This window comes from Phyllostomus discolor, chromosome 12 (genome assembly GCF_004126475.2).
Source record: "Phyllostomus discolor isolate MPI-MPIP mPhyDis1 chromosome 12, mPhyDis1.pri.v3, whole genome shotgun sequence".
Lineage (NCBI taxonomy): Eukaryota > Metazoa > Chordata > Mammalia > Chiroptera > Phyllostomidae > Phyllostomus > Phyllostomus discolor.
In genome coordinates this window covers 75916848-75943099 of record NC_040914.2, presented here as the reverse complement: position 1 = coordinate 75943099, position 26252 = coordinate 75916848, and the positions used below count along the sequence as shown (strand labels likewise).

At 44.1% G+C, this 26252-nt stretch overlaps 1 protein-coding gene across 2 annotated transcripts in view; it reads left to right on the top strand.

The window, feature by feature from the left end:
- Positions 1–26252, top strand: part of KLHDC4 (kelch domain containing 4) — a 51315-nt gene that overhangs the window by 10337 nt on the left and 14726 nt on the right. For both annotated transcript variants that reach the window (XM_028501743.2, XM_036012371.1), the window contains one exon: positions 6867–7003. In XM_028501743.2, the coding sequence (XP_028357544.1) occupies positions 6867–7003 (137 nt within the window). The remainder of the gene's footprint in view (positions 1–6866; positions 7004–26252) is intronic.

Genomic DNA, 26252 nt, shown 5'->3' with positions numbered 1-26252 from the left:
GTTTTTGTTTTGTTTGTCTTTATTTTTTTTAGGTTCAGTTGTTGATAGTTGTGAGTTTGTTGTCATCTTACTGTTCATAGTTTTGATCATCTTCTTTTTCTTAGATAAGTTCTTTTAACATTTCATATAGTAAGGGCTTGGTGATGATGAACTCCTTTAATTCAACCTTATCTGGGAAGCACTTTATCTGTCCTTCCATTCTAAATGATAGCTTTGTTGGGTCGAGTAATCTTGGATGTACTGGTAGGTCCTTGCCTTTCATGACTTGGAATACTTCTTTCCAGCCCCTTCTTGCCTGCAAGGTTTCTTTTGAGAAATCGGCTGATAGACTTATGGGAACTTCTCTATAGGTAACTGTTTCCTTTTGTCTTGCTGCTTTTAAGATTCTCTCCTTATCTTTAATCATGTGTAATGTAATTATGATATGCCTTGGTGTGTGCTTTCTTAGGTCCAAATTGAAACAGTCTTTGGAACTGTGTGAGCTTCCTGGACTTCTGGAAGTCTGTTTAATTTGCCAGATTAGGGAAATTCTCCTTCATTATTTGTCCAAATAAGTTTTCAATTTCTTGCTGTTCCTCTTCTCCTTCTGGCATCCCTTTGATTCAGATGTTGGAATGTTTAAAGTTGTCCTGGAGGTTCCTAAGCCTCTCCTCATTTTTTAAAATTCTTGTTTCTTCATTTTGTTCTGGTTGAATGTTTATTTCTTCCTTCTGATCCAAATCATTGATTTGAGTCCTGGTTTCCTTCTCTTTACTGTTGGTTCCCTGTATATTTTCTTTTATTTCTCTTTGCACAGCCTTCATTTCTTCCTTTATCTTGCAACCATTCTTAACCATTTCTGTGAGTATCCTGATTATCAGTGTTTTAAACTGTGCATCTGATAGGTTGTTTGTCTCCTCCTTGCTTAGTTCTTTCTCTGGAGTTTTGATCTGTTCTTTTGTTTCAGCCGTATTTTTTTGTCTTGACTAACCAGTCTGGATGAGTATTTCTTCTTTAACTCCTTGGTTGTCCGACTTCCACACAGTTCAATTTTCTGGCAGTTCCGGTTATTTTTTGTTTTTAAATTTGTTGTTCTTTTGGTTGTGTGAGGAGGCAAAGTGTAGCTACCTATACCTCCGTCTTGGCTGGAAGTCCTGAATATATATATTTAAAGGTATTTTATTTTTATAGCCTCTTTCCAAAATACCTAACTTAACCACCATTAGACAGCTTGGAGGTATAAACTCTTTCCATAAGTGTGATGGTGCAAAGCGGAGTGCGCAGTGAGTAGGAGAGTGGCCGGCCTGCATCTCAGCCTCAGCCAATGGCTCCTTTCTTTCTGGAGTCCCGCCGGCTTTCTTCTGAAGAGCTGGTAACAGGCCAGCGCATACTCAGTCACCTCCTCTATGCCCAGATGAATCCTCATGTGAAGGATATTACAGAAAGTAATTTTTGTTGAAATGCTTTGACTTTTTTTAAAAGCACTTAGCCCTTTCTTCCTTTTTAAATCCTTACCTGAGGATATGTTTTACTGATTTTAGAGAGGAAGGTGGGGAGAGAGAGAAAAAAAACCTTGATCTGTTGCCTCCTGTGTGTCCTCTGACCGGGAATCCAACCCGCATCCTCCGTATGTGCCCTGACCGGGAACTGGACCCGCAGTCTTTCCGTGTGCCGGGCAGTGCTCCAGCCGCTTGGGCCACCCGGCCAGGGCTGGCTCGGCTTCTCTCAGAGGACGTTCTCCAAGATACTGTCTGTGTTGCTGTCCTTATATATTTTATTTCCATACATACTAGAAGCCACACAGTGATATAAAGTTGTTTTTGCTTTAAACAGTTAATATGTAAAGAAATTTTAAAATGAGAAGAAAAATATCTTATATTGATGTACAAGTTTAGCATTTTCCTCACACTTCATTCCTCGTGTACATCTGTGTTTTCGTGTGGGAGCGTTTCCTTCCGTCTGAAACTTCATTGACCATTTCTTGAAGTGCAGATCCACTGGCAACACTATTTTTTCAGCATTTTTTCTAAGTGAAGAAGATGTCTTCATTTTATAGTCATTCACAGGGTGTTTTTTCTTGATACGGCATTCTGGGTTGATAGCAGTTTTTTCTTGAAAGATGTTGTGTTTTCCGGCTTATATTGTTAGGAGGAGAGGTAAGACTTAATTTTTCTGTACTCAGTCTGTCCTTTTCCCCTCTATGACTGCTTAAAAGATTTTATCTTTGTCTTTGGTTTTTTAGCAACTTGATTTTGATGCATCTTTGGGATTTTCTTGAAGTCCGATATATGTATGTTTGACTGTTTAATATTAACGAGCAGCACACTAGATCTCTCTTTTTTTTCATTCTTTTTTCTCTCTTCATTTTGATTGTTTTTATTGCCCTTTAGGGTGAGTGGATATGCTGTGAATTTGTGGATTATTAATTTCATGTATGGTGTTTTTCAGCTCTAGATGTTGTTTGGTTCTTGATTGTTGTTTGTTTATTATGTTCATGTTTTCCTTTAAAGCTTTGGACATAGTTATAAAAACGGTTTCAAGTCCTTGTTTGCTGATTTTCTCGTCTTTGTCATTTCTGGGTCTCTTTTCTATGGACTGACCTTTTTCTTTAAGTCCCGTTTTCCCACTGGGACTGTGCAGTTAGATGCAGAATTTTGTGAATGCTACGTGTGGACTGTCTGGATTTTGTTTTAATCTGTCAGCAATTGATGAGTTTTGTTTTGGCAGGCAATTAAGTCACCTGCAGGTCATTGTGATCATTTGGAAACTTTTCTAGGGATGGCTTAGCCCTAGCCCATAGGTGGCAAACACAAGGCCCAAGGGCCAAGTCCGGCCCTCCACCTTGTTTTATCCAGGCTGGCAGCACCAAGCTCCTTGCCCCTAGTTAAGGAGTAGTTACATTTATACAGTCCTAAAATTACCTTTGGCCCTTTGAAGGCAACCGTGAGGCTGCTGTTGCCCCCCGGTGAAAATGAGTTTGACACCCTGCCCTAGGGCATGTCCTTTCTGGGGTCTCTGCGGAGTGCTCTGGCTGTGCAGTGACATCTGTCGCTGTGTCTGGTCGGGCATTGCCTGTTTCAAAGCTCTGTGGGAGTGCAGGTCCTTGTTAGGCTTTCAGCCTCGCAGGGGTGATTCTTTTCCAGCCTCTCCTGCAGATGACCAGCTGAGTGCTCAAAGGCTTCAGGGGACCCTGTGAGGACTTCTAGGGTGCTCTCTGTCCAGTACTCTGCCTGCCAATTCTAGCTGCCTCAGCATCCCCGAACTCTTGACCTTTGTCTCCTCAGCAGGACAAGACCACCTGCTCTGTTGGGCTGCTTTCCCTGCCCCGGGTGCAGGACGGCCCCGGAGGCACAGGGTCACCGGTCCCACTCACCACCCTCACGGTCGCAGTGCCGCACTTCCCGCTGTTGTCTGACTCTGGTTCCTTCGTAGAGTTTGTCCAGTTTTCTCCTCGTTTACGTGGTCCAGGTAGCTCCATCCTGGTCAGAGTGGAAATCTTATGCCTGTCTCTTTGTAGTTCTGAGGTTCTCTTGCATAATATACTTTCTTCTTTGAGGACCAGGTTAATAAAAATCCCTCGGCTCCCTGACTTTTGACCCACCTTCCTGTGGTCCCTGTACTGTTGACTGCGGCGGGCCTGGTACTGTGGTGAAGTGGGGGCGGGGTGGGAAAGGTGCACTGTGGCTTACAGCCCTTTTTCCTTGCCTGGAGTTGGACTTTATTTTTTTTTTTTTACTTCATTTTTTTAAAAATGATTTTTACACTGATTATGTAAGTAATATTCATCGTAAAAAAAAAGTCCATTGCCCATCGTTCTAGAACTGCTAGTTTATTTTTCTTCATCTTTTCCTTGTATATCTATGTTTCTATACATCTGTATTTCATATTAGTTGGCTTATACATGTAAACACACACATACGTGTATGTTTTTTCTATACTATTTTTCCACTTGATGCATTGTTTATAGCATTACCTCATGGCATTGAATAGCCTTCTATAATACAATGATTCAAAACTCCATTGTATTATGGAGCCTGAATATGACTATATCACCTAACTTCATAAACTCAAAAAATGTGTTAGGTTTGGTCCCGAGCTAATCATCGTGTGTGCTTTAAAGATTTGAAATGATCAGTTCTTTCCTCTAGAACTACTGAGGTTTTAGAGTGGTGGGAAGCTGGCTTGTCCCTTTATAGGTCAGTCACCTGCGCTGAGGTGACACACACAAAACTGAGCGAGAATGGGAGTGGAGAGAGGGCTGTGTTACTCCTCAGTATGCTACAAGGACCTGCCGGATGGTCCAGGATGGCAGCGGGATCGGTGACAGGGCCTTGGTTCTGCCGTGTTCTCAGGTGCCAGCGGGCCCAAGGACCCGTGCTGCCGTGGGAGCTCTGGGTGGCTGGGGCTGCAGCCTTCTGAAAACCACTGCGTGACCCTCCCAGTGAACCTGTCCGTGGAGGTGTGTGAGGGCAAGTAGGCGTTCGCACAGCGCTCAGCAGCGTCCTGGTGCCCAGTGGCACCCAACCTAGGTCCCCTTCCTTGGTCACACTGTTTGCTGCCATGGCCACTGTTTCCAGGCTTCTCAGCAAGAAGCCCCTTGCCTGTTTCCCGGCCACATGCCTTTGGTGTGAAGGGTTTGGTTGCATTGTCTGCTCCATTGTTCAGACCCTGTGGCTGGTGGCTCCCAGGGTAGGCTGGCCCGGCACATGCTCTGTGCCACATGTTGACTGAGTGAGCATCACACCCCACATTTGTGGGGGCTTGCAGGAGGAGTCATTTCTGTACAGGCCATCTCCTCACTACTCAGTGTATAGGTCAGCTAACCATAAAATCAGCCACATCATGACTGTCTTTGAAGCTGTGCTGTTGTCCATCAGGTGGCACGTCATTGAACTTTCTCTGTTGGTTGCTGGCCAGCCAGTGGCTTGTGTGGCTCTGGAGGGTCCAGGTGGTTGTGGGTGGTGCCACTGGGACCTCTGAGTCATCCTGGGTCGTCAGCAGAACCACAGCGAGGGCAGGTGCTGAGGAGAGTGGACAGGGCAGGCGCTCTAAGCTGAGATCGGGGCTTGGAATCTGAGTGCCCTTGGGTGAGCAGGAGGCCGGTCTGGATTCCGGGGGAGGGTTCCAGTTTTATGGGTTTCCTTTTGGCCTTCGAGTCAGTGGTCTTCACACAAACTCCAACCCAAAGCGTAAAAACCCTGGACTAGATAGTGTATGACTTGCCTTTAAAATCCCCAAATCCGTGTTTCTTGTATTTGCACCAGTAAAGGTTATTTTACATGAAATAGCATCCACTCGTATTGTGGCTGTCTGAAGTACGTTCCCATGCCCAGTGATTTTCAACTTTTTCATCTCATGGCTCACATAAACTAATTACTGCAATTCTGTGGCACACCAAAACAATTTTTTTCAGTGTGACAAAGAAGTAGGTATAATTTTGTCTAATTTAAACAGGACAGCTATTGTTGTGTTGGCTGTAGTCATTTTTTTTATTTGGCAGTCTAAGAGAAAAGAGGTCAGTGCTCCTGACTGAATAGTCCTATACTGTATGTTTTAAAAATTCTTGTGGCACACAGGTTGAAAATTGCTGCTCTTACCTAATATTTTCCTTTTCTGGTAAGGCCTTTTTAATCACATGCTGTGACTTGCTTTTCCCTCCTTGTGGGGGACCCACAGGGCCACCCCCAGTCTAGAGTCTGGAATGTTGCCCTCCCACGGGGGGAGGTGGCTTTCAGTGGGGCGCTGGAAAACCCACCTGCGTGGCTCTCCTGAGAACACCGAGCTGGTCTGGACAGACCTCTGTCTTCCCCTCCTTGCATTTCTGATGCTGACTCAGGGCATGGGTTGTTGGGTGGTCTTGCCTCACTTCTGTTCAGTTGGTGAAGAACCTGGGAATGTGAAGAGTAGTTCTGCTCATGGGATGTGCTCCCTGGAGTTCCCGTCTTCGGCCGCTTCTCCCCTCGGGTTGGCACATTAGTTTGTGGAACGTTTGGCCTGTGGACTGTTTGTTCTGTGAGTACTTTGATGTTCTGGTAAGCCTGGTAATACTTTTGAAATAGGCATGTGTGTGTCTTGAAAGTTGGACATGGTGCGGTGCAGGGTCAGTGTGGCTGACGTGCCCCTCTGTCCTCTCCTGTGTGAGAGCCTCCTGCATGTGCAGCCCGAAGGGCACTGTCCTCACTGCTTCCGTGCACCTTCCTGTAATGCTTAGATCTTTAAAAAATAAATGTGAGCCCAGGCTGGTGTAGCTCAGTGGTTGAGTGCCAGCCTGCAAATCAAAGCGTCGTTGGTTCGATTCCCAGTCAGGGCACATGCCTGTGTTGTGGGCCGCGTCCCCAGTAAGGGGTGCGCAAGAGACAATCACACATTGATGCTTCTCTCCCTCTCTTTCTCCCTCCTTTCCCCTCTCTCTAAAAATAAAAGAAAATAAAAAATCTTAAAAAATATTAATAATGTTACATAAACATTGTATATTACACATCTTATTCGTGAGTGTGGTTTTAGGTATACAATGCTTAATAGCTAGGAAAAGGGTTAATGAGGACAAGTGAACAGCTTTATTATAGATATTTAATAAAAATGACTCTATCAGTTTGTGTTATAACTGATGTAACTTTTGACATAATTGTGTCCATTTTCATGGGATGGGGTTGTCTGAATATGAGGGGATGTTAATTTTGCAACCAAGGAATGCCTGAAAGTTTGTTAGACTCTGACTTAGGAGGATTTCTCGATGAGGGATTTTCCCCTCAAAGGCAGGAGTGTGGGTGCCAGCCAAGGCTCCCACATGTCGTGCTCTGGAGGGCGGTGCGGCTGCCACCCAGCATCTCTGGAGCTGGCCATGAGCTGTGCGGCTTTGCCCTGACCTGTCACCTTTCTCTTTACAGGCTGTGGTGGTGCCTCAGGGTGGCGGGCAGCTATGGATCTTTGGAGGGGAGTTTGCTTCCCCTGATGGAGAGCAGTTTTACCACTACAAGGATCTCTGGGTTCTGCATTTGGCCACCAAGACCTGGGAGCAAGTCAGGTAAGGTGCTGGCCGATGAGCCGACACTGGGCCCGGCTCCTGTCCGTGCCAGCGCGCTTGGTTCACAGTGATGAGACCGGATCCTGTAGAGTTCCAGGACTTGAGGAGCACGAGTGCAGAGCCCCAGGGGGCCGCTGCAGTGGTAACTGCAGTAAGGGAACAGCTTACGTTTTTCTGCACTCTTCACAGAGAAACCCGGCCTGGCCTCCGCTGCCTGACATCTGGCTTCATAGAAGATGTTGCCGGGGTGGCAGTGGTGTTTCAGACTTATTTTCTTGCTTCTGCTGTGTCTGTATTAAATTGGTCATATTTTAATGCAGTTCTTCTCTTGGGCCATCTGTTTATCTCTCTTAAGGCGCTCTGGGTTTCAGCTTGCTGGGATGGAGCTGTGGTGTTTTTTAAAAGGGTGTGGTCCGTCTGGGTCTAGCTGACATAGAAACAGTGGAACCAGTGGATCAAGGACGAGAAGGCCTTTATATCGCTCTTCCATAAACTTGGCTCAGCCCTCGCCGGAGCCTGATTGCCGCATCTCGTGGTGACACTGGTATGTAGTTGTCACATTTACCGCTGCACTTCACTTCTGTCAGTGGTCAGCACTGCACACCTGACTCCGTGAAGACAGACATTGCGTCTACACATAAATTATTTATGAGAAGAAACCTAGGAGAGGGACAGATTGGGAAGACTTAGTTGGTCTCATTCTCCTGGGGTGGGCGTGCCACTCGCCCGGCTGTGTGGCCCGTGTCGCAGGGGTCTTCTCTCCACCTCCAGAGCAGCAAACCGGGGCTTCTTCTCTCCGGTGGAGCAGGCAGCTGCCCTGTGGGATTCACTAGTGGTGTGAAGTGTTTAGGTTCATCAGATGGAAGCATCGCTCCCTGGAGGGTCTGCTGGGTTGTTTGAGGATGAGCCTCTTAGGAGACCACCATGCCGGGCTGTGGAGGCCTGATCGCATTGGCTCCAGGCCTAGAGTGGAACCTGGTAAAGAGTCCATCGTGCACGTGGGAAGTGTAAATAGATGCCCCAGGCCAGGCTGCCCTGCTGGAGAGGCCCAGTGGCAGTCCGGATCAAATCAGAACCAGAAAGAGCCTAGGCGTGCATTACCAACTGTCAATTTCACTTCCGTTTCTGTTACCTGCTCTGGGAAAGCTTTGTTGTCTTAGTAGGCACAGCAACCAAGAAATTATTTTCATATGATAATTGATTTCATTACATACATATTGAAACTTGGTCATTTTCCCCTTAATTTAAAAAATATTCAGGCTCAAAGCTTGCAAGCTGTATTGTCTTATTTTGCTTCACTTATTTTTTTTTGAAACCCAGTTTTATTTGCTTGTTTGCTCATTGCTGGCAAATTGATTTTTGGTATTTTCTTAGCATTTTTATCAGCTTTGGTCGCTATTTGTGCAGGTTTATGGATGACGGACAGTAAGCCCTCTCCATGAAGGAATGCGTACAGATCTCACCGCTGCTCGGAGGGCCTGGCAGTGGTGCTGGCGCATCTGTGTGGTGTTCCTGCAGGGGCGCTCTGAGCTCTTCGGTGACACTCACACTTCCTTGTGGCCTTCCGCCTTTTCTGCTTCTCGAACATGTACTGTGGGTGTTCGTTGCAAGGGAGCGGGGAGGCACTAGTGACACGTGGTCACTCGGGGAGTGTGGCCGCTGTCCCCCAGCTGGCCCGAGACGGCGACGTCGCCTCCACACGCAGTCCCAGCTGCCTCCCGGTGCTGTTGGCTCAGTTACGCTTACGTGGCATTTGAGGCATCTGTCCCAAATTGAAAATTGTCTCTGATAAACACAGCTCACATTACTTGAATACTTGATTATTGTGAGAGTTTTTTTTAGAGGCATAGTGTAGAGCCTATTGAAAACTACTGTGGAGCCACAAACTACAAAGATCAAATTCAGTTGACATTCTTAGCCCATGTATTTTAGTCCATATAGAGTGGTGAGGCAGGAAAGGGGTTATGTGCCCTATTTTTTTGTCTAAATCACAGTTTTTTCAAGCCTGCCTTCTGGGGGGTGGTCTCTGGTTCCTTGTGAGAGAGATGAGCAGGGACTGGCAGAGTGTTGCTTTGAGCTGTTCCCTTGGGCAGCCAGGGAGTGGTGGGTCATTTTACCTGAGTCTGTGGTCCCTGGGGGCCCTGGGGACCCTGGGGAGTGTGTCTGACCAGAAGGGTACAGCCTGCTGAGTACAGGACTGGAAGTCAGGAGATGGAGGGCCTGTTCCCAGCTTGGCCTCTCACTTTGTTTGCCAGGAGAGTTTGAGTGCCCACGTTAATTTCTGTGCTTCCGCTGCTCAGCAAACTTCAGATGCTGCTGCTTCACATATTTGTGGTTATGAGATGCCTTATGTTTGGGCTTGCTCAGTTTTTAAGGCCCCTCCCTGATGGGATGCACAAGATCATACATGGTCTACATGAGATACTGTTTGACAGATGTCCGTTCCCGCTCTTTGTTGTCTTCCACCCTTATTCATCTTGGGCGCTCACCCGCAGCCTCCCTGGGATGCTCGGTGCCCTGACCATCCCCGCAGCGGCCGCCCTTCCGCCCCCTGCCTGGTTGAGGAGAGCCCATCTCTGGTGCAGCCCCTTCTCTTGCTGTTGCAGCTGTCTGCAGTCCACTGCCACCAGGGCTTCCCAGGCCTGTCACTGCACCAGGATCCACAGGAGACCGGCAGCCCCGACCACAGGAAATGTGCAAGCCTTTGTGTGGGAAATGCCACTGCCTGGGAAGTTGGGAGTAGTGACAAGTGCCAAGAAAGTGCCTGCAGCAGACAGGGAGCTCGAGTTCACAACAGAGGCCTTCTGGAAGGGCGTGAGCAGTGAGTGGCCTGACAGGAACCTGAGAAAGGACCTGAGAAGGCAGTCACACATGGCAGACACTAAAGGGAGGCGTCCTTTTCAGTGTCGGCGAGGGCTGGGAAAGCAAGGGCTGGTGCCTCTTGGAACGTCGGCAGCGTCTGTCGTTTCATTGTATTTTAAATGTGCATACCGTTTGGTGCCAGAGTCACTTTTAAGAATATACCTTGAAGAAAGACCTCTCTCATCGTGTACAGAAAAGCATGTACAAAAATATACGCAAAGAAACAAGTTGCAGAACAACACACCCCTAAGGAAGATGTCCGAGCGTGAACGTACCTGCTCGTGTGTTCACAAAGTGGGCCTGAGAGCCTGGTGCTCACAACTCAAGTGCATGCGGTAGACACACACACACACACGCGCGCGGCAAAGTCTGGATTCATTGATCTTTTATTTTCACCTGTTCTAGGGTTACTTCATTTTGATGACTGTGGCTTTGTGGTATGTTTTGATACTAGAGGGTTTTTTCATTTACATAAAATATTTCTTTGTCATGTACTGATTCTTTTCATATGAGCTTCAGAATCAGTTTTTCAAGTTCTGTTTTTAAACATTTCAATAGGATTTTGATTAGATTGCTTTTATTTATAGATTACATTTAGGGAGAGTGGGCATCTTCCTAACCCTCTCTCTTCCCAATCAAGAACATTGTGCCATTTAGTGAGGTTCACTTCTAACCCTTCAGTGAAGTTCAGAAGAGCTCGGAAGTAGACTTGAGAAGTCAAAGGTGCAGGTGTTCCTGAAGCCTGTACTTAGTGTCTGGTTGTCTTCCCAGGATACCGCTTGGCACCCCCACACTCAATGTGGGGGCCTCTTTCCCAGCGCTCCTCCAGCACACAGCATTCTTGTTTGGGTGCTGGTCTGACTCATTTGGTGGCCGCCCTTGCGTCACCGTGTAGCAGGTCCCGGACTTCTGCTGGGCTACCTCGGGGGATAAGCAGTCTTTCTGGCCTTATCTGCACTCGGAGGGGCACTTTTAAGGAAGGTTTCCCAGCAGGCGTGGTTGGGAGACTTGTCAGCCTGGGGAGATGTTACTCTATTAGTGATTCTCAGGCTTTCACGTACCAAGTAGTACCTAGGGAGCTTTGAAAATGCACATTTCTGCCCTCAGCCCAAATATCAAGTCTGATTTATAACAGGTTTAAGATGGGGCTCAGGAATCTGCATTTTACATGAATCCCTCCCCATCCCCCATAGCAACCCTCATTGATGCAACCCTGGACCACTCCTGCGAAGTGCTTCTTAGATCTTTAACAATTCAAATTATGAAAGTATTGCTGTTATAGTTTACTGACTGTTCCAAAATGAAAGCATCACCTAATTGTTGCCAGCAGGGCTGTGCAGGCTTAGCTGACATGACCCAGTATAACCTTGGATGGGTGCAGGTAGCCTGATAGTTACAGTCGGCCTGTTGGGTCTGGGGGCTGGGTGACAGCGTGTAGAATTCGGACTTAGAGCTGCTGCTGCTTATAACTGGACTTGGTTACCAATGCACTGAGGTCATGGCCACTGTTGAAAGAGGACTACCACTGACAGTTTATCCTCATTATTTTTGTTGGTCTAAAACAGAAAGGCAAGCAAATTTAGCCAAAATGAAGACTGATTTTCCATTTCTGGGGAAGACCATTTAGCCTGGAAAAATCTGCATGATATGGGCTTGTATTGCTTGAAAAGCACAGGTGGAGTTCACTGTAATTTACTTTGTTACCAGAATTTGCCTGGGCACCTTGCAGTCATTTTTTTGTAAATGTTTTTCACTCTTATGGGGGCAGTTTTACGGCCGGGGAGACTGACTGTGAGGAAGGTTCCATATTGGCAAAGGCCTCCAGAGGCCACATTAAATCTGCATCTCTATTTAGCCCCTTTCTTAGCTTTTAAGCAGGTTTTTCTCTTTGGAGGGTAAGATGGGTTCTCCCTTCCTAGCTGGCGACTTTTGATTTATATGACATGTTTTTCTTTGATGCCAATGTTCTGATTCACGCCAGGCTTCCAATTAACAAGTGTATTGCCCCCATCCTTGCATGGGCTGGTCCGAGGAAACGATAGCGGGAACGGGCAGGGCCGCCCTGGAGTAGTGATGTCAGACCTGTTCTTCTGAGGTCTGAGGTTCGATGGTGTTAGCTCCCTGGCAGGCCACTGAAGGGGTGCCTTGAAAGAGCTGCACCTGCAGCTTCCTGTGTTTAGCTGTGGTGCTCACTTGTGGCTGGGTGTGGAGATGAGCACAGGCTGTGATTGCATCCTCCTGTGCCTTGTCCTGCAGTGGAAGCTGAGAGACCTGAGCAGGCCCCGCCCCCTCCCCAAGTGGTGTCAGAGCGCCTGCGTGTGGGCATAACAGGAACCAAACGCAGCCATTAGCACCCAGGCAGCACCCTGCAGGCTGGTGCACTTCTGCAGCCACTGTCCACTCAGGACAGCCTCTCCAGGTGGTGCAAAGGGACCAAAGGGAGGTTTTGTGTTTGTAAAAAGTGCTCTTTTTTTTTTTAAATAGTAAACTGTAATGAAGTAAACTGTGTAAAGAAAAGTATACAGTTGTTCAGCTTGGTGAATTTTATAAAGTAAATGCACCTGTCCACTCAGGTCCAGGACACGGTGCAGTTGGCATCCTCAAAGCCCTGGTCACTCTGCCCCCGGCCCCTGCAAGCACGGATTGGGTTTGCTTGGTTTGCACATCATGTAAATGTACTCTCGAATTTGACATTTTCACTGAGCATTATTTCATGAGATTTACTTGTGTTGCATATGGGAATAGTTTGTTTATTTTGATGCTCTATAATGTTTCCATTATAGAGATGGGTCCCCGTGCGTTTGACTGGTGGTGAGCATTAGAAAGTTACTAGTTCACAGTTTTGTAAGTGGTGTTGCTGTCAGCACTGTTTTACACATCTTACGATGAACACATACATGTGTTTCCATTAAGTTTATGTCTCAAGAGTAGAACGAGGCAGGGGCACAGGGTTTCACGCGTTCTGCTGTAGCCTGCCCTGGCAGCCGCTCCCACGCTGGTGGGCTTGGTTACAGAATGCGAGCCGGGCAGGAGAGCCCCCGCCATCCCACCCAGGCCAGTGCTTCGAATTTTCATCTCGGGTTTTTGCCATCTGGTGGTGTTTCCGCAGCACATTGGACAAGAAGTGGACACTTAGTAATCTTTTATTGTCTTCATTTTTGCACATTCTCCATTGTAGCGACAGACACTTGTGTGACATCATAACAGTTTGAAAGTGAGAGGGAAAATCACAGGGTTACTAACATCAGGAAGACCAAAGCTTACATGAAATGCCAGCGTCAGCCTCCTCCTTTCACGGTGGATGTGTCCTTCCAGCTCCTGGCCGACATTTTGAGGTTCCCTTCAGTCTCTCTTCAGTGGGAGGTGCCTGCAAAACTGCTCTGATAATTTAAAAAGAAAAAAAAAGCCTGATTGGGCAACATAGGTTCTATGTACTAACTTTTTATTTTCATAAAATATACAATCAGCCTTTCCTTCCCCTACTGCATCTGCTGCGGGAGATTCCCTCCCGGGGGATAGGGAAGCAGCGGGCGGGTGTCTGTGCTTTAAACGTATGTTCACTTACGTGAGTTTGAGGGACCTGGACACCAAAGACGGGGCTCAGCACCTGCCCTGCCCACCCTGCCTCTCACGGTACAGAAGCTTTTACTGTGTTTCACGGTGGAGGACCTGCAGAGGGGCTGGGGAGGGGAAAGCCACTGAGAAAATTGCCTGCCCTTCCATTTGAGCAAATGAGTGGCTGATAATTGCAGGTGTATCTGTGGTTATCAGCAAAACAGTGAAACACTAGACAGGCCAGTGTCTTAGCCTGTTTGGGCTGCTATAACAGGATACTACAGATCAGGGGGCGTAACCAACAGACACCGATTTCTCGCAGTTCTGGGGACTGGAAGTCCATGGTTAAGGTTCCAGCAGATTAGATGTCTGGTGAGGGCCCCCTTCCTGGTTCATGGATGGATTTTCCGTGCTGTGCCCTCACGTGGTCTTTTTTTGCTCCTGCAGAGAGTTTTTTCTTCCTGTTGTTTATGGAGGCCCTGATCCCATCATGGGGGCCCCACCTTCCTGACCTCATCAAACTTCATCCCTCCCAAAGGCCCCGCCTCCTGATACCATCACACTGGGGCTTAGGGCTTCAGCCTAGGAGTTGGGTGGAGGTGGGGATGCAAACTTCCAGCCCAACAGTTAGCATCTGGTGTTTTCGGAGGTCTTTCCTCTCACATGGGTTGGTGTATCAGTGAGGGTCTAATTAGGAAGACACAGATGCGATTGGTCACACCTGTGGTAGACAAAGCCAAACCAGGGGGACAGCTAGAAGCCACATCTCACTGCTAGGCTTGGGAGGCGGGGTGGGGTTGGGGCTGGAGCTACAGGAGATGCTGATGCTCCTCAGAAGGTGCCAAGGTAGGGGAGCGGGGCTGTGCCCCGGTTCCTTCCCTCTCTTCTGTGCGCCTTCAGTCTCCTCTGGTGCTGTGTGGGTGCTGCGTGCTCTGCAGGGACTTCTCTGAGAGGGAGCGAGCCTGGGAGCCCCGGGAAGGACCTGCATGTGTAACCAGCCAGGGTGCTCAGGCACTTACAACCCCTTCTTCAGTCGCAGCGGGCCTGCCCTACCAGTTCTGGTTGCCTTTCTGTTAAGGTTTGGGTAGGTCAGCCTGCCGCACTCAAACGCCAGCATTTTCAAAGGCAAGCCCCGCTTTCCTCCCTGACCCCCCGGAGGAGGTGCAGTTGGGCAAAGGAAGAAAGATTTTGACACCCTTTCTCCATTTATTTCTGAAGTTGGTGCCATCTAGCTAGTCATCTATGACTCCATAAGCCACAAGCAAGGAGGTCGGGCTGCTACTTATAGAACTCAGCTATTTTCAGATGTTTTTCATATGCCTAAAAAAATCACCCTTTCAAAATATATAATTCGGTGTTTTTAGCATATGCACATAGTTGTATGACTACCACTACTCTTTAAATAGAGAGTGCTTCCACTGCCCCAGGAAGACTCCATTCCCACCACCCTCAACCCTACGCTTGTCCTTCCCGTCATCTCTGGTCCCCTTTAGTCTGCTTCCTGTCTCTGTGCATTGGCCCACTCGAGATGCTTCCTGTAACTGGAATCCTACAGCGTTCGTTCTCTGTGGCTGACTCACACTCGGCACACTGTTTTTGAGGCCCATCCACCCTGCAGTACATGTCAGAATGGTTTTTTATGGCTGAACATATTCCATTGTTTTCGATGCACCACGTTTTGTTTATCCACGAGTTGTCTCTACTTTCCAGCCTCGAGAGGACTTCCACTGCGAACGTTTGTGTACAACTAACACGTTTTTATATGCGTTGAAGCACTTAGTACCTGATCAATACAAATTGATTGAATGAAAAATATACTGTACGAGCGTGTGCTCCATGGGCACGCATGCACTATTTTCTCTTGATTTGGGAAAGGAACCAGTGTTTGTGCGGTCTTTAGCCGAACCCACTTAGTATGTGTCTCTGAAAGCTGTGTCTGAGAAAAGTTGGCATCCTAGACAAGAATTATTAGCAAAATGATTCAGAGCTCTTTTTATAATCCTGTTGCAAAAGGCAGTAATGAGTTAGCTGAAATCAAACCATGCCCCATAATTGTGAAGTATATGCATCTTGGGCTGTGAAACATGCATGTGGAAATAGAGACACACATGCTTTGCGATCTGACTTCTCCAGTGAGCTGGTTGGCCTTGTGGTCGGAGGTTTTCTGGACTTCGTAGTCAGGCAAGTTTTAATGACAGCCATGCAGCCCCTGGGAGTGAAGCCAGGAGACCCTGGGGAGGGAGTGGAAACCTGTGTGGACCCCCCTGCTCCTTCGCTGCCATCGGTGACTGTTTTGATGTGGTGCGCTTGTGTGTGGGGGGGGGGGGGGAGGGAAGACCAACAGGTAGAGAGCGACTGATTTGTGGGAAAATTAAGGGGTAATGCAAAGGATGTATGAAATGGAAGATTGTCGTTAGGGTGAGGGGTCATTTTTGGGGCCTAGTTTTCTTTTGTACAATATCTCTGGCTCCATTTGGTGTAGTTTAGTGTCGAATTAATTGGTTGTTGAAAGTGCAGGTTCTGGAGCCAGATTGCCTCGATTTAAATTCTGGCTCTGCCACTGACTAGCTTAGTGTGTTTCTTGACTTCTAAGTCTTGGTTTTCTCCGTTGTAAAACGGGAGTAAACATAATGGCTGCACCGTGCATTTATTGTGAGGAATGAATGCACATAGCGCAGAATGAACTCTCCACAAACAGGAGTTTTCTTATGAGTGGTAACAGTTACAAAATAAAACAAGAACAGTTTTTTAGGCTACCTAGATTCTAGAGACTGCTGTTAGTTGTTCCGTACAAGGTGATACAATATCCTGTACTTACTAAGCCTCAGATTCACTATTTGATTGATTTGATACTTGGAGAAGTGGGGCCAAAGGCCAAAGGGACACTGCTTGAGATGAAAAGAGTGACGCTTTTTGCACGCAGTTCCTGCTTGGGCCAGGCTGTTACCAGTTTTAAAAGGGGCCTTTTCTTGTCAAAGATGAGCCACTAGACAGAATTTCCTGTCGGGTGGGCCTGTGTAATGTTGACTCAGGTTTTGTGAAATAAATTGTTCCTTTGCTCAGTAAATGTCCCGGGGCTTCCTGGTACTCTGGCATGTAATTCTGGAAGGCAGAAATTTTGAAATACCTCAGGGAAACATTTACGTGCCAAGTGCTTAACACTCTGTTTGTACTCTAATCCCATGGAGCTACTCGATGCTTGTGTATTTCCTGTAAATGTCGCCACAGTGGCCCGTCAGAAGGGGCCGGGGTGACACCGAGGGGCACCTTGCCCTATCGGAATGGGTTCTGCACACAGCTCAGCCGCGGTGAAAGTGCGCACTCCCACAGCATTGCACATGTATTTTTGTGCTGCGTGTAGATCTGGCTGCATACAACATGGGGATTTTTTAAGACTCCATATTTAGGAGTGATGGCAGTTGAAAAGTGCCTGTTGGAGATTCAGATATAAACAGGCTTTTTTGGGGGTAGCTTTATTTTTCTGGAGGGTATGTGAAGTCTTTTTATGGAAAACTTTCCCATTTTGGTTACAAAGCAGAGTGGTACTTGGCTGCTGCTACCAAAAGTAAATTCAGTCCTTCGTGCCTGGATCACCAGGGGACAAAACACCCATGAGGTCTGTGGGCAGAAAGCCCTTGTCCTGGTGCACCTCAGCCACTGGGAGTCGTTTAAAGATGACAGTTGTTGACACTTTCCATAGGTCTCTGGGCCTTCAGGTTCTCCGTTACTGGACTAACATTGGTAGCATTTGGCTCTCCTGAATAGTGGTTTTGAAGTAGAGTTGGACCATCCTAGTTGTTGAATTGTTCCCCAGGTTGTACTACTTAAGCATTACGTCAAAGAACTTGTTAAAAGGGGGGGGTTGCTTCTTGTCCAGCACATGTGGCTTCTACTCAGCTTCTCTGTTGTGCAATTGTGTGGTGTGGCTCATTCCCTCAGCACCCAGCAGAGGAGATGGAGATGTTGTGCCATCCATTTCAGTCTGGGGAGTGGGGCCAGCGTCCAGGAGGGCCCTTTCCCACCATGCAGAGGGCCTGTCGAGGCCAGTGCCTGGCGACGGTGTGAACCTGCAGTGGTGGTATCATGGCACCCACAGGCTCTCCTTCCAAGCCTTGTTCATTTGGCATTTTTATCATGAATTTGGATAGAAAATACACTTACTAAATTTGTAGGAGAGCAAATATGTTGTTGACAAATTCAGCATCCAAAATTATCCTGTGGACCAAATCTAGCAAGAGGTATTTGTTAGCCAGAGGTCATCTAGAAGTGGATTTTGTAAAATCCATGCATTGATGATAACTCCGAGCAAAGTGGAAATGGAGGGAACAGCACGGTAAAGGCTACAGACAACAAACCTGCAGCTACCATCATGCTCAGCGGTGAAAAGCTGAAAGTGTTTTAGGATCAGGAACAAGACAAGCTTGTTCACTTTTACCATTTTTATTCAACATAATATTGGAAGTTCTGGTCACAGCAGTCAGACAAGAAAAAGAAATAAAAGGCATCCAGATTGGAAAGGAGGAAGTAAAACTGGAATTATTTGCAGATGACATGATATAATATTTAGAACCCCAAAGAGCCTGTCAAAAGCTAGTAGAACTGATTACTGGATTCAATAAAGTAACAAGATACAAAATTATTCAGAAATTGGTTGCATTATTATACACAAAACTGTCAGAGAAATTAAGAAAATCCCATTTATAATTGTATCAAAAATACCTAAGAACAAATTTAACCAAGGAGGTAGGACGTAAAAGATCTATACTCAGAAAACTGTAAGATACTGAAGAAATAAATTGAAGAAGATACAGATGGAAGCATATACTATGTTCATGGATAGAAAGAATTAACATCATTAAAATATTCATCCCTGGCCAGGTAGTTTAGTTGGTTAGGCACTGTCCTAGTACGCTAGGGTTGTGGGTTTGAACCCCAGTCAGGGCGCGTACACGAATCAACCAATGGCCCTGGCTGGTGTGGCTCAGTGGATTGAGCATGGGCCTGTGAACCAAAGAGTTGCTGATTCGATTCCCAGTCAGGGCACATGCCTGAGTTGCAGGCCAGGTCCCCAGTAGGGGACGCCTGAGGGGCAACCATGCATTGATGTTTCTCTTTCTCTTTCCTTCCCTTCCACTCTCTAAAAATAAATAACACATTTAAACAATAAAAATAATAACAAAAAAGTCAACCAGTGAATGCATAAAGAAGTGGAACAACACACTGATGTTTCTCCTTCCCTCTCCTCATCTCCCTCTCCCCCTCCCCCTCCCTCCCGCCTCTCTCTTTCTTCCTTTCCCTCTTCTAAAATTTATATGGAACCACAAAAGACCCCAAATAGCCAAAGCAATCTTGAGAAAGAAGAAGTAGGAGATATTACAACCAAACTATACTGCAAGGCTATAGTAATCAACACAGCATGGCACTGGCATGAAAACAGACACATAGATCAGTGGAACAGAACAGAGCCCAGAAATAAACCCACACCAATATGGTCAATTAATCTATGACAAAAAAGGCAAGAATATACAGTGGGAAAAAGACAGTCTCTTCAATAAATGGTGTCAGAAAAACTGAACAGATACATGCAAAAAAGAAAGAAAAAAACTAAACTACTTCCTTATGAGATGTACAAGAATAAACCCAAAATGGATGGACTCAAGTGTAAGACCTGAAACCATAAAACTCCTAGAGGAAAACATAGGCAGTGAACTCTGTAACATTGCTCTTAGTAATATTTTTTTGGATATGTCTCCTTAGGCAAGAAAAACAAAAGAAAAAAATAAGTGGAAATATATCAAACTAAATGTTTCTGCACAGCAAAGGAAACCATCAACAATAAAAAGAAAACCTACAGACTAAGAGAAGATAATTTGCTAGTGATATACCTGATTGGGGTTCATATCCAAAATATGTAAGGAACTCATACAACTTAACACTAAAAAGACAAATAATCTGATTTAAAAATGGGTAGAGAACCTGAAGAGACATTTTTTCAAAGAGGACATACAGATGGCCAATAGACATATAAAAAGATCCTCATCATTCATCATTAGGGAAATGCAAATTAAAACCACAATGAATATTACCTCCCACCTGTCACAATAGCTATTGTCAAAAAATCAACAGACAAGTGTTTTAAGAGGATGTGGAGAAAAGGGAACTTTCATGCACTGTTGGTGGGTTTGCAAATTGATACAGCCTCTATGGGAACAGTCTGGAAGTTGCTCAAAAAATTAAAAATAGAACTGTCATGTGACCCAACACTCCCACTTCTGGGTATTTATATGAAGAAATCCAAAATGCAAGTTTGAAAAGATATATGCATCCCTCCGTTCATTGCAACATTATTTACAATAGCCAAGGTATGGAAGCAAACTGTGTCCATTGATAGACGATTGGGTAAAGAAGTGATACGTATATACAATGCACCATTACTCAGCTATAGAAAGAATGAAATCTACCATTTGCAGCAACATAGATGGATGGAGAGGGTATTGTGCTGAGTGAAATAAGTCAGACAAAGACAAATATCATATGATTTCACTTACACGTGGAACCTAAGAAACAAAATAAATGAACAAACAAAACAAATGGACTCATCAGTGAGATGACAAACTGGTGGTTGCCAGGTGGGAGGGAGGTTGGGGGAGCTGGGTGAAAAAGGTGAAAGGGGTTAGGAGGGAAATGGGCAGTTACAAAATGGTCGTGGGGAGGTACAGTACAGCTCGGGGAGTGTAGTCAATAGTACCGTGACAACACTATGGTGTCAGTCCAAGGGATGCTGGACTTACCGGGGGGATCACTTCGTAAGTTTTGTAAATGACTGCTATGCTGTACACCGGAAGCTAATATTGATACAATATTGACTGTCAACAGTAATTGAAAAATTCTTAATTTAAAAAATACTTTCAGATACAGTTAATAACCTAAATACAAATATGCTATCAATAAAAGGCCAAAATTTAAAAGATTTTGAGGTGGGATAAATTTTTCATGTCAATTGCATATAAAAACAGGATTAGGAAATATGACTTAAAAAAAAAAAGCTGCCCTTGCTCATAGAAGAGAGGGATTTGGAACTGTAGTTCTGGTAGGCATGGACATGCGGTGAGGCTATCCAGAAGCCAATGTTAAAGGTTGAACAGGTATCGGTGACTTTTGGCTGGCTTTTCATGGTGAGCCCAATGGTCATTTTGAGTGACACATTGAAAGATGTTAATAAATTCAGGGCATTGATGGGAGAGACCAGTATGATCAAGCATTTGAAGAAAGGTGAGAAAGGATTTTGGTCTGGGTTGGAATAAGGGAAGGCCCTGAGCGGGGTGCCTCATAGTGCAGTGTGATGAACTGTTCATCTGAAAGTTGATGAGGAGGAGATCCTTAGATTGGGCAGCTCAAACTTCCTTTTTACTGTGACATTCTGCATGCTCATGTATGCTTTAGGGCACTTGGTTTTGATGGCAACTGTGTAGAATGGTGCGTCCTGTAACTGTGTGGTTTGGGCTGTAACCGTTCCTTGCAGCCTGGAGTCATTGAGGTCTTTGGGGGACACAGGACTTGACAGTGGGGTTCTGTAGGTGGGAGACCCAGGCCTAGAGAGCAGCCAGTCAAATGGGGTGAGCAGAGGTGCCTGGGCCGTGGGGGTTGATTCCAGCAAAGAAAGAATCTGTTTATCAGGTTGTTTGTTTTCTCGTTTTTGAGTTTTAAGTGTTGTTTGCATATTTGGCATAACAGTCCTTTATCAGACGTGTCTTCTGCAAATATTTTTCCCCAGGCTTCTTTTCTAATTTGCTTGATACTGTCTTTTGCACAGGAGATTGAAATTTCAATAAAGTTCAGCCTATCAGTTATTTTACATTTAGGTCTGTGATCCATTTTGGATAAATTTTTGTTAAGAGTGTAAGATCTGTGTTGTGGTTCATTATTCTGCTTGTGAATGTCCAGTCGGTCCAGCACCGTCTGTTGAAGAGACTGCCTTTGCTCCTTTGTCAAAGATCAGTTGATGGCATTTGCCGGGGTCTATTCCTGTGCTGTCTGTCCCGTTCCGTTGATCTGTTTGCTTATTCTTCCACCAAAACCGCACTGTCTTGAGTGGTTTTGAACTCAGGTTGTGTTAGTCTTCCACTTTGTTCTTCTCCTTTAATATTGTGTTGGCTATTCTGGGGCTTTTGCTTCTCCTTGTAAACTTTGGAATCAGTATGTTGATATTCGTAAAATAGTTTGCTGGGATTTCGATTGAGATTACATTGAATTTAGAGATCAAATTAGGAAGAACTGACATCTTGACAGTTAATGCCTTCCTCTCCACGAACACAGAGTGTTCATCCATGTATTTAGTTCTTTTTGAGTTTGTCAGAATTTGGTAGTTTTCCCTACATAGATCTTGTACATGTTTTGTTAGGTTTATACCAGTGTATTTTATTTTAGGGTGTTAATGTAAATGCTATTGTTTTAATTTCAAATTTCACTTGTTCACTGTCGGTTTATAAGGAAACAATTGACTTTTGTATATTAACTTTGTTGCCTGCAATTTTGCTATAATTGCTTATTAGTTCTAGGAGTTTTCTTTTCAACTCTTCTGAATTTCTTTTTGGGTTGGCCAGAAAGTCTGTATGGCTGGTTGTTTTTTTCCCTATAAAATAAAAGATAGAGTTTTCATTTTCACCAATAACTTATTGATTTGGATATTTTGAGTGTGTTGGCTATCTTCCACCTGGTATAACATTTATTGTTCTCAGTTAATATCTTTGATTTGATTTGATCACTGTTGACTTCAGCTGGTCTACCTGACCATGGAGCATCACATCGTCCACTGAGAAATCTCTAGCATGAAATTTCACAAACCACTTTTGACACATTTGATCAGTCACAGCACCTTCTCCATACACTGCACAAATCTTTTTTTTTTTTTTTTTTGTATTTCAGTTGCATATATTTTTTACCTTTTTTGGAATAATAAAGCATAATATGCTGAAAATGTTGCGTATTTTCTTCCACCTTCAATGTTAAAATGGCTACACAAAAATTCACCAATTTTGATAAGTTTTTTAAATGCATGCTGATATGACAGCTGTCACATTACAACATTACAATCTAACAAAATTGTTTCAAATGAAGTTAAAGACAAATAAATGCTACTAGAGCTGTCTTAATAGAAAAAAGCAAACTAACTTTTTGGCCACCCCATGCATAGATGAATATGCCATTTAGTAACAAAGATAGTTTTGTATCTCCCTTCTCAGTAGGTATAAATTCTGTAGACTTTTCTTGCCTTACTGCATTAGCAAGGGCTTCCAATACAGTACCAAAAAGGAGTGGTAAAAGGGTTTGTCCTAGACGGGGCAGCTTTGAATTTTTAATTATCAAGTGTGGTATTAGCTGTAGATTATTTTTTTTGGTAGTTCTTTATCAAGTTCAGAATGTTCTCCTCTGTTCTAGTTTACTGAGGTTTTTTTGTTTTTGTTTTTGTTTTTTTTATCATGAACAGGTGCTTTGTTAAATGGCTTTTTCTTTATTGTCATGTGATTTCTCTTTTTACTCTGCTGATGTGGTGGATTATATTAATTGATTTTTGAATGTTGAACTGGACTGGCATATTCAGCATAAATCCCACTTGGTCATCATATTTTTGTACTTTTCGGATTTATTTTGCTAGTATTTCACTGAGGATTTTTGCACCTGTGTTTGCTGGAGGCATTGGTATGTAGTCTTCTTGTGATGTCTTTGTCTGGTTTTGATATTAGGATAGCACTCGACAGAGGATAGGAACGACCCTCTGGAAGACATAATGGAGGATTGCTATGATTTCCTTCCGTGTTTGTTAGAATTCTCCAGCAAAGCCATCTGGGCCTGGGGCTGTCTGTTTTTGAAGGTTATTAATTATTGATTCCATTTCTTTAATAGATACAGGCTTCTTAAGATCATCTGTTTCTTCTTATGTGGGTTTTGGCAAATTGTCTTTTACGGAATTGGTCCATTGCATCTGGGTAATCAGATTTGTGGGCATGGAGTTGTTCATACTGTTCCTTTATTGTTTTGATTTCCATGTGGTATGTGATGTTTCTACTTTCATTTCTGGCATTAGTCATTTGTGTGTTCATTTTCTCTTAGCTTCATTAGAGGGTTGTCAATTTTATTGATCTTTCTGAAGAACCAGATTTTGGTTTTGTTGATTTTTCTCTATTGATTTTCTGTTTTCAATTTCATTAATTTCTCGCTTGTTTCTTATTACTTATTTTCATCTTACTTTAAATTTGATTTCCCTTTTTTCACTTCCCCAAGGTAGAAATTTAGATTATTGATTTTTGGTCTTTCTCCTTTTCTAATATGTGCATTCAATCCTATAAATTTACTTCTTAGCACTGTTTTCTCTGCATCTCTCAAATTTTGATAAGTAGGTGTCATTTTCATTCAGTTCAAAATATTTTAAAATTTCTCCTTGGATCCATGTGTTTAGAAGTATGTTGTTTAATCTCTGCATATTTTGGGATTTTTCAGTTATCTTTCTATTATTGATTTCTAGTTTAATTCCACTGTGCTCTAGTTTAATTACAAAGCAGACTTTGTATGATTTTTATTTTTCTTATTTTTATTTTTTAAAGATTTTACTTACTTAGTTTGAGAGAGAGGGGAAGGGAGGGAGGAAGAAAGGGAGGGGAACACCTATGTGTGGTTGTCTGTCACACATCCCACGCATGTGCCCTGGCTGCGGATCAAACCAGCAGTCCTTTGGTTTGCGGGACGGTACTAAATCCACTGAGCTACACCAGCCAGGGCTGATTTTTGTTTTTTAAAATTCATTAAAGTGTGTTTTCTGGCCCAGAACATGGTCTGTCTTTGTGAATGTTCTATGTGAACTTGAGAAAAAAGTGTATTCTGCTATCGTTGGATGAAGTAGTCTATAGGTGTCAGTTATATCCAGCTGATTGAGTTAGTTGAGTCCAACTATGTTCTTACTGATTTCTGCCTGTTGTATCTGTCCATTTTTTAGAGAAAGACATTAATTTCTCCAGCTATGATAGTGAATTCATCTGTCTTTTATTGGTATTCTATTAGTTTTACCTCACATAGTTTGGGCACTTTGTCGTTAGGTGCACGTGTTAAGAATTGTTATATCTTTTTAGAGAATTTTTATAGTTTTCCTTTACAATTATGTAATGTCTTTTAAAAAATCCCTTATAACTTTGTTTTGAAGTCTGTTCTGTCTGAAATGAATTTAGCTACTCTTACTCTTCTTTGATTACTGTTAGCATGGTCCTCAGCATCCACTTACTGTTAATCTGTACGTGCCTCTAACGTGGGTTTCTTGTAGACAACATATTGTGGCTCCTGTGTTTTGATCCACTCTGACAATCTGTGACTTTGAATTCATGCATTTAGATCATTGATATGCTACAGTTGGCCTAATTTTTATTACATTATTGCTTTCTATTTTTTGCTTTGATATTTGTTATGTTTTTCTTTCACTCTTTTTGCCTTTTGTGGTTTTAATTGAGCATGTCATATGATTATATTTTCTCTCTTAGCATATGAAGCATATGAGTTATACTGTTTTTTAGTGGTTGCCTGACATTTACAACTAATCCAAGTACACTTTCAAATAACACTATATGACTTCATGAGTGATATGAATACTTTATTGTAAAAAAAATTCTAATTCCTTACCTCTCTCCTTTGTATCATTGCTGTCATTCATTTTACTTACATTTATGTATATATAATGAAATACATTGTCTATTATTTTAAACAAGTTACCTTTTAGATCAATTAGGTAAACATTTTTATTATTTTTACCTTTTTCGATGCTCTTTATGTTTCTGATGTGTATTATTTTCCATTTCTCTGAAGAACTTTTTAAGAACTCATCTGCAGGTATGCAGTGTTTACTGACGGGCATGTGTACTGAGGAATGTGTCGTTAGGTGACTCTGTCACTGTGCAAGTATCACAGAGTGCGCTTCCGTAAACCCGGATGGCACGGCCCGCTGCGCCCCTAGGCTGCGTAGTCCAGCCTGTTGCTCCTGGGCTGCAAGCTCGTACATCATGTTACTGTACTGAGTACTGTAAGCGATGAACAATGAAAATGTACAGTAAAAAATACAGTACAAAAGATAAAAAAATGGTGCACCGGGATAGGGCGCTTACCAGCAAAACAGCTTGCAGGACTGGAAGTTGCTCTGGGTGAGTCGGTGAGTGAGTGGTGAGTGAGGAGAAGGCCTCGGGCATTGCTGAGCACGACACCGCTGCGGGCTCTATAGACACTGGACACTCAGGCTACACTGAATGTATGAAACACAGACATGTCGTATAGCTGTACAAATACATTTCCTTTCTTTATATCCTTATTTCATAAGCTTTTATTCATTTAAAAGTTTTTATCTTTTATTCTACTTTTTAAACGTTTTTTTGTTAAAAACTAAGACATGAACACCTGTATCAGCTTAAGCCTGTGGAGAGTCAGGGCCGTCCGCACTCGGCCCCCTGCCTCCGTGCCTGTCCCACGGGAAGGTCTTCTGGGGCAGTGACACACGTGTCCCTGTCATCTGTGATAACGACGCCTTCTCCTGGATGAGTCCTGAAGGGCCTACTGGAGGCTGTACTTGAGGAGGTCCCACTCCTTTCAAAAATATGTCCCTGGAGGTTGGCTAGGTTTGTTTCTTATTTTCATCACAGATGTGTTTGTAAGCAGATAATACACCACAAACATTCCTCTCTATTACAGAAAACCCGTCAGTGTTGGGGTTCATGCTTTTAGCATTTTTAAGGAGCTTGTTGAAGTCTGCAAAAGCTCCTGGTCAAATTAAATGGTACTCAGTAAGTGCTTGCAAAACAGA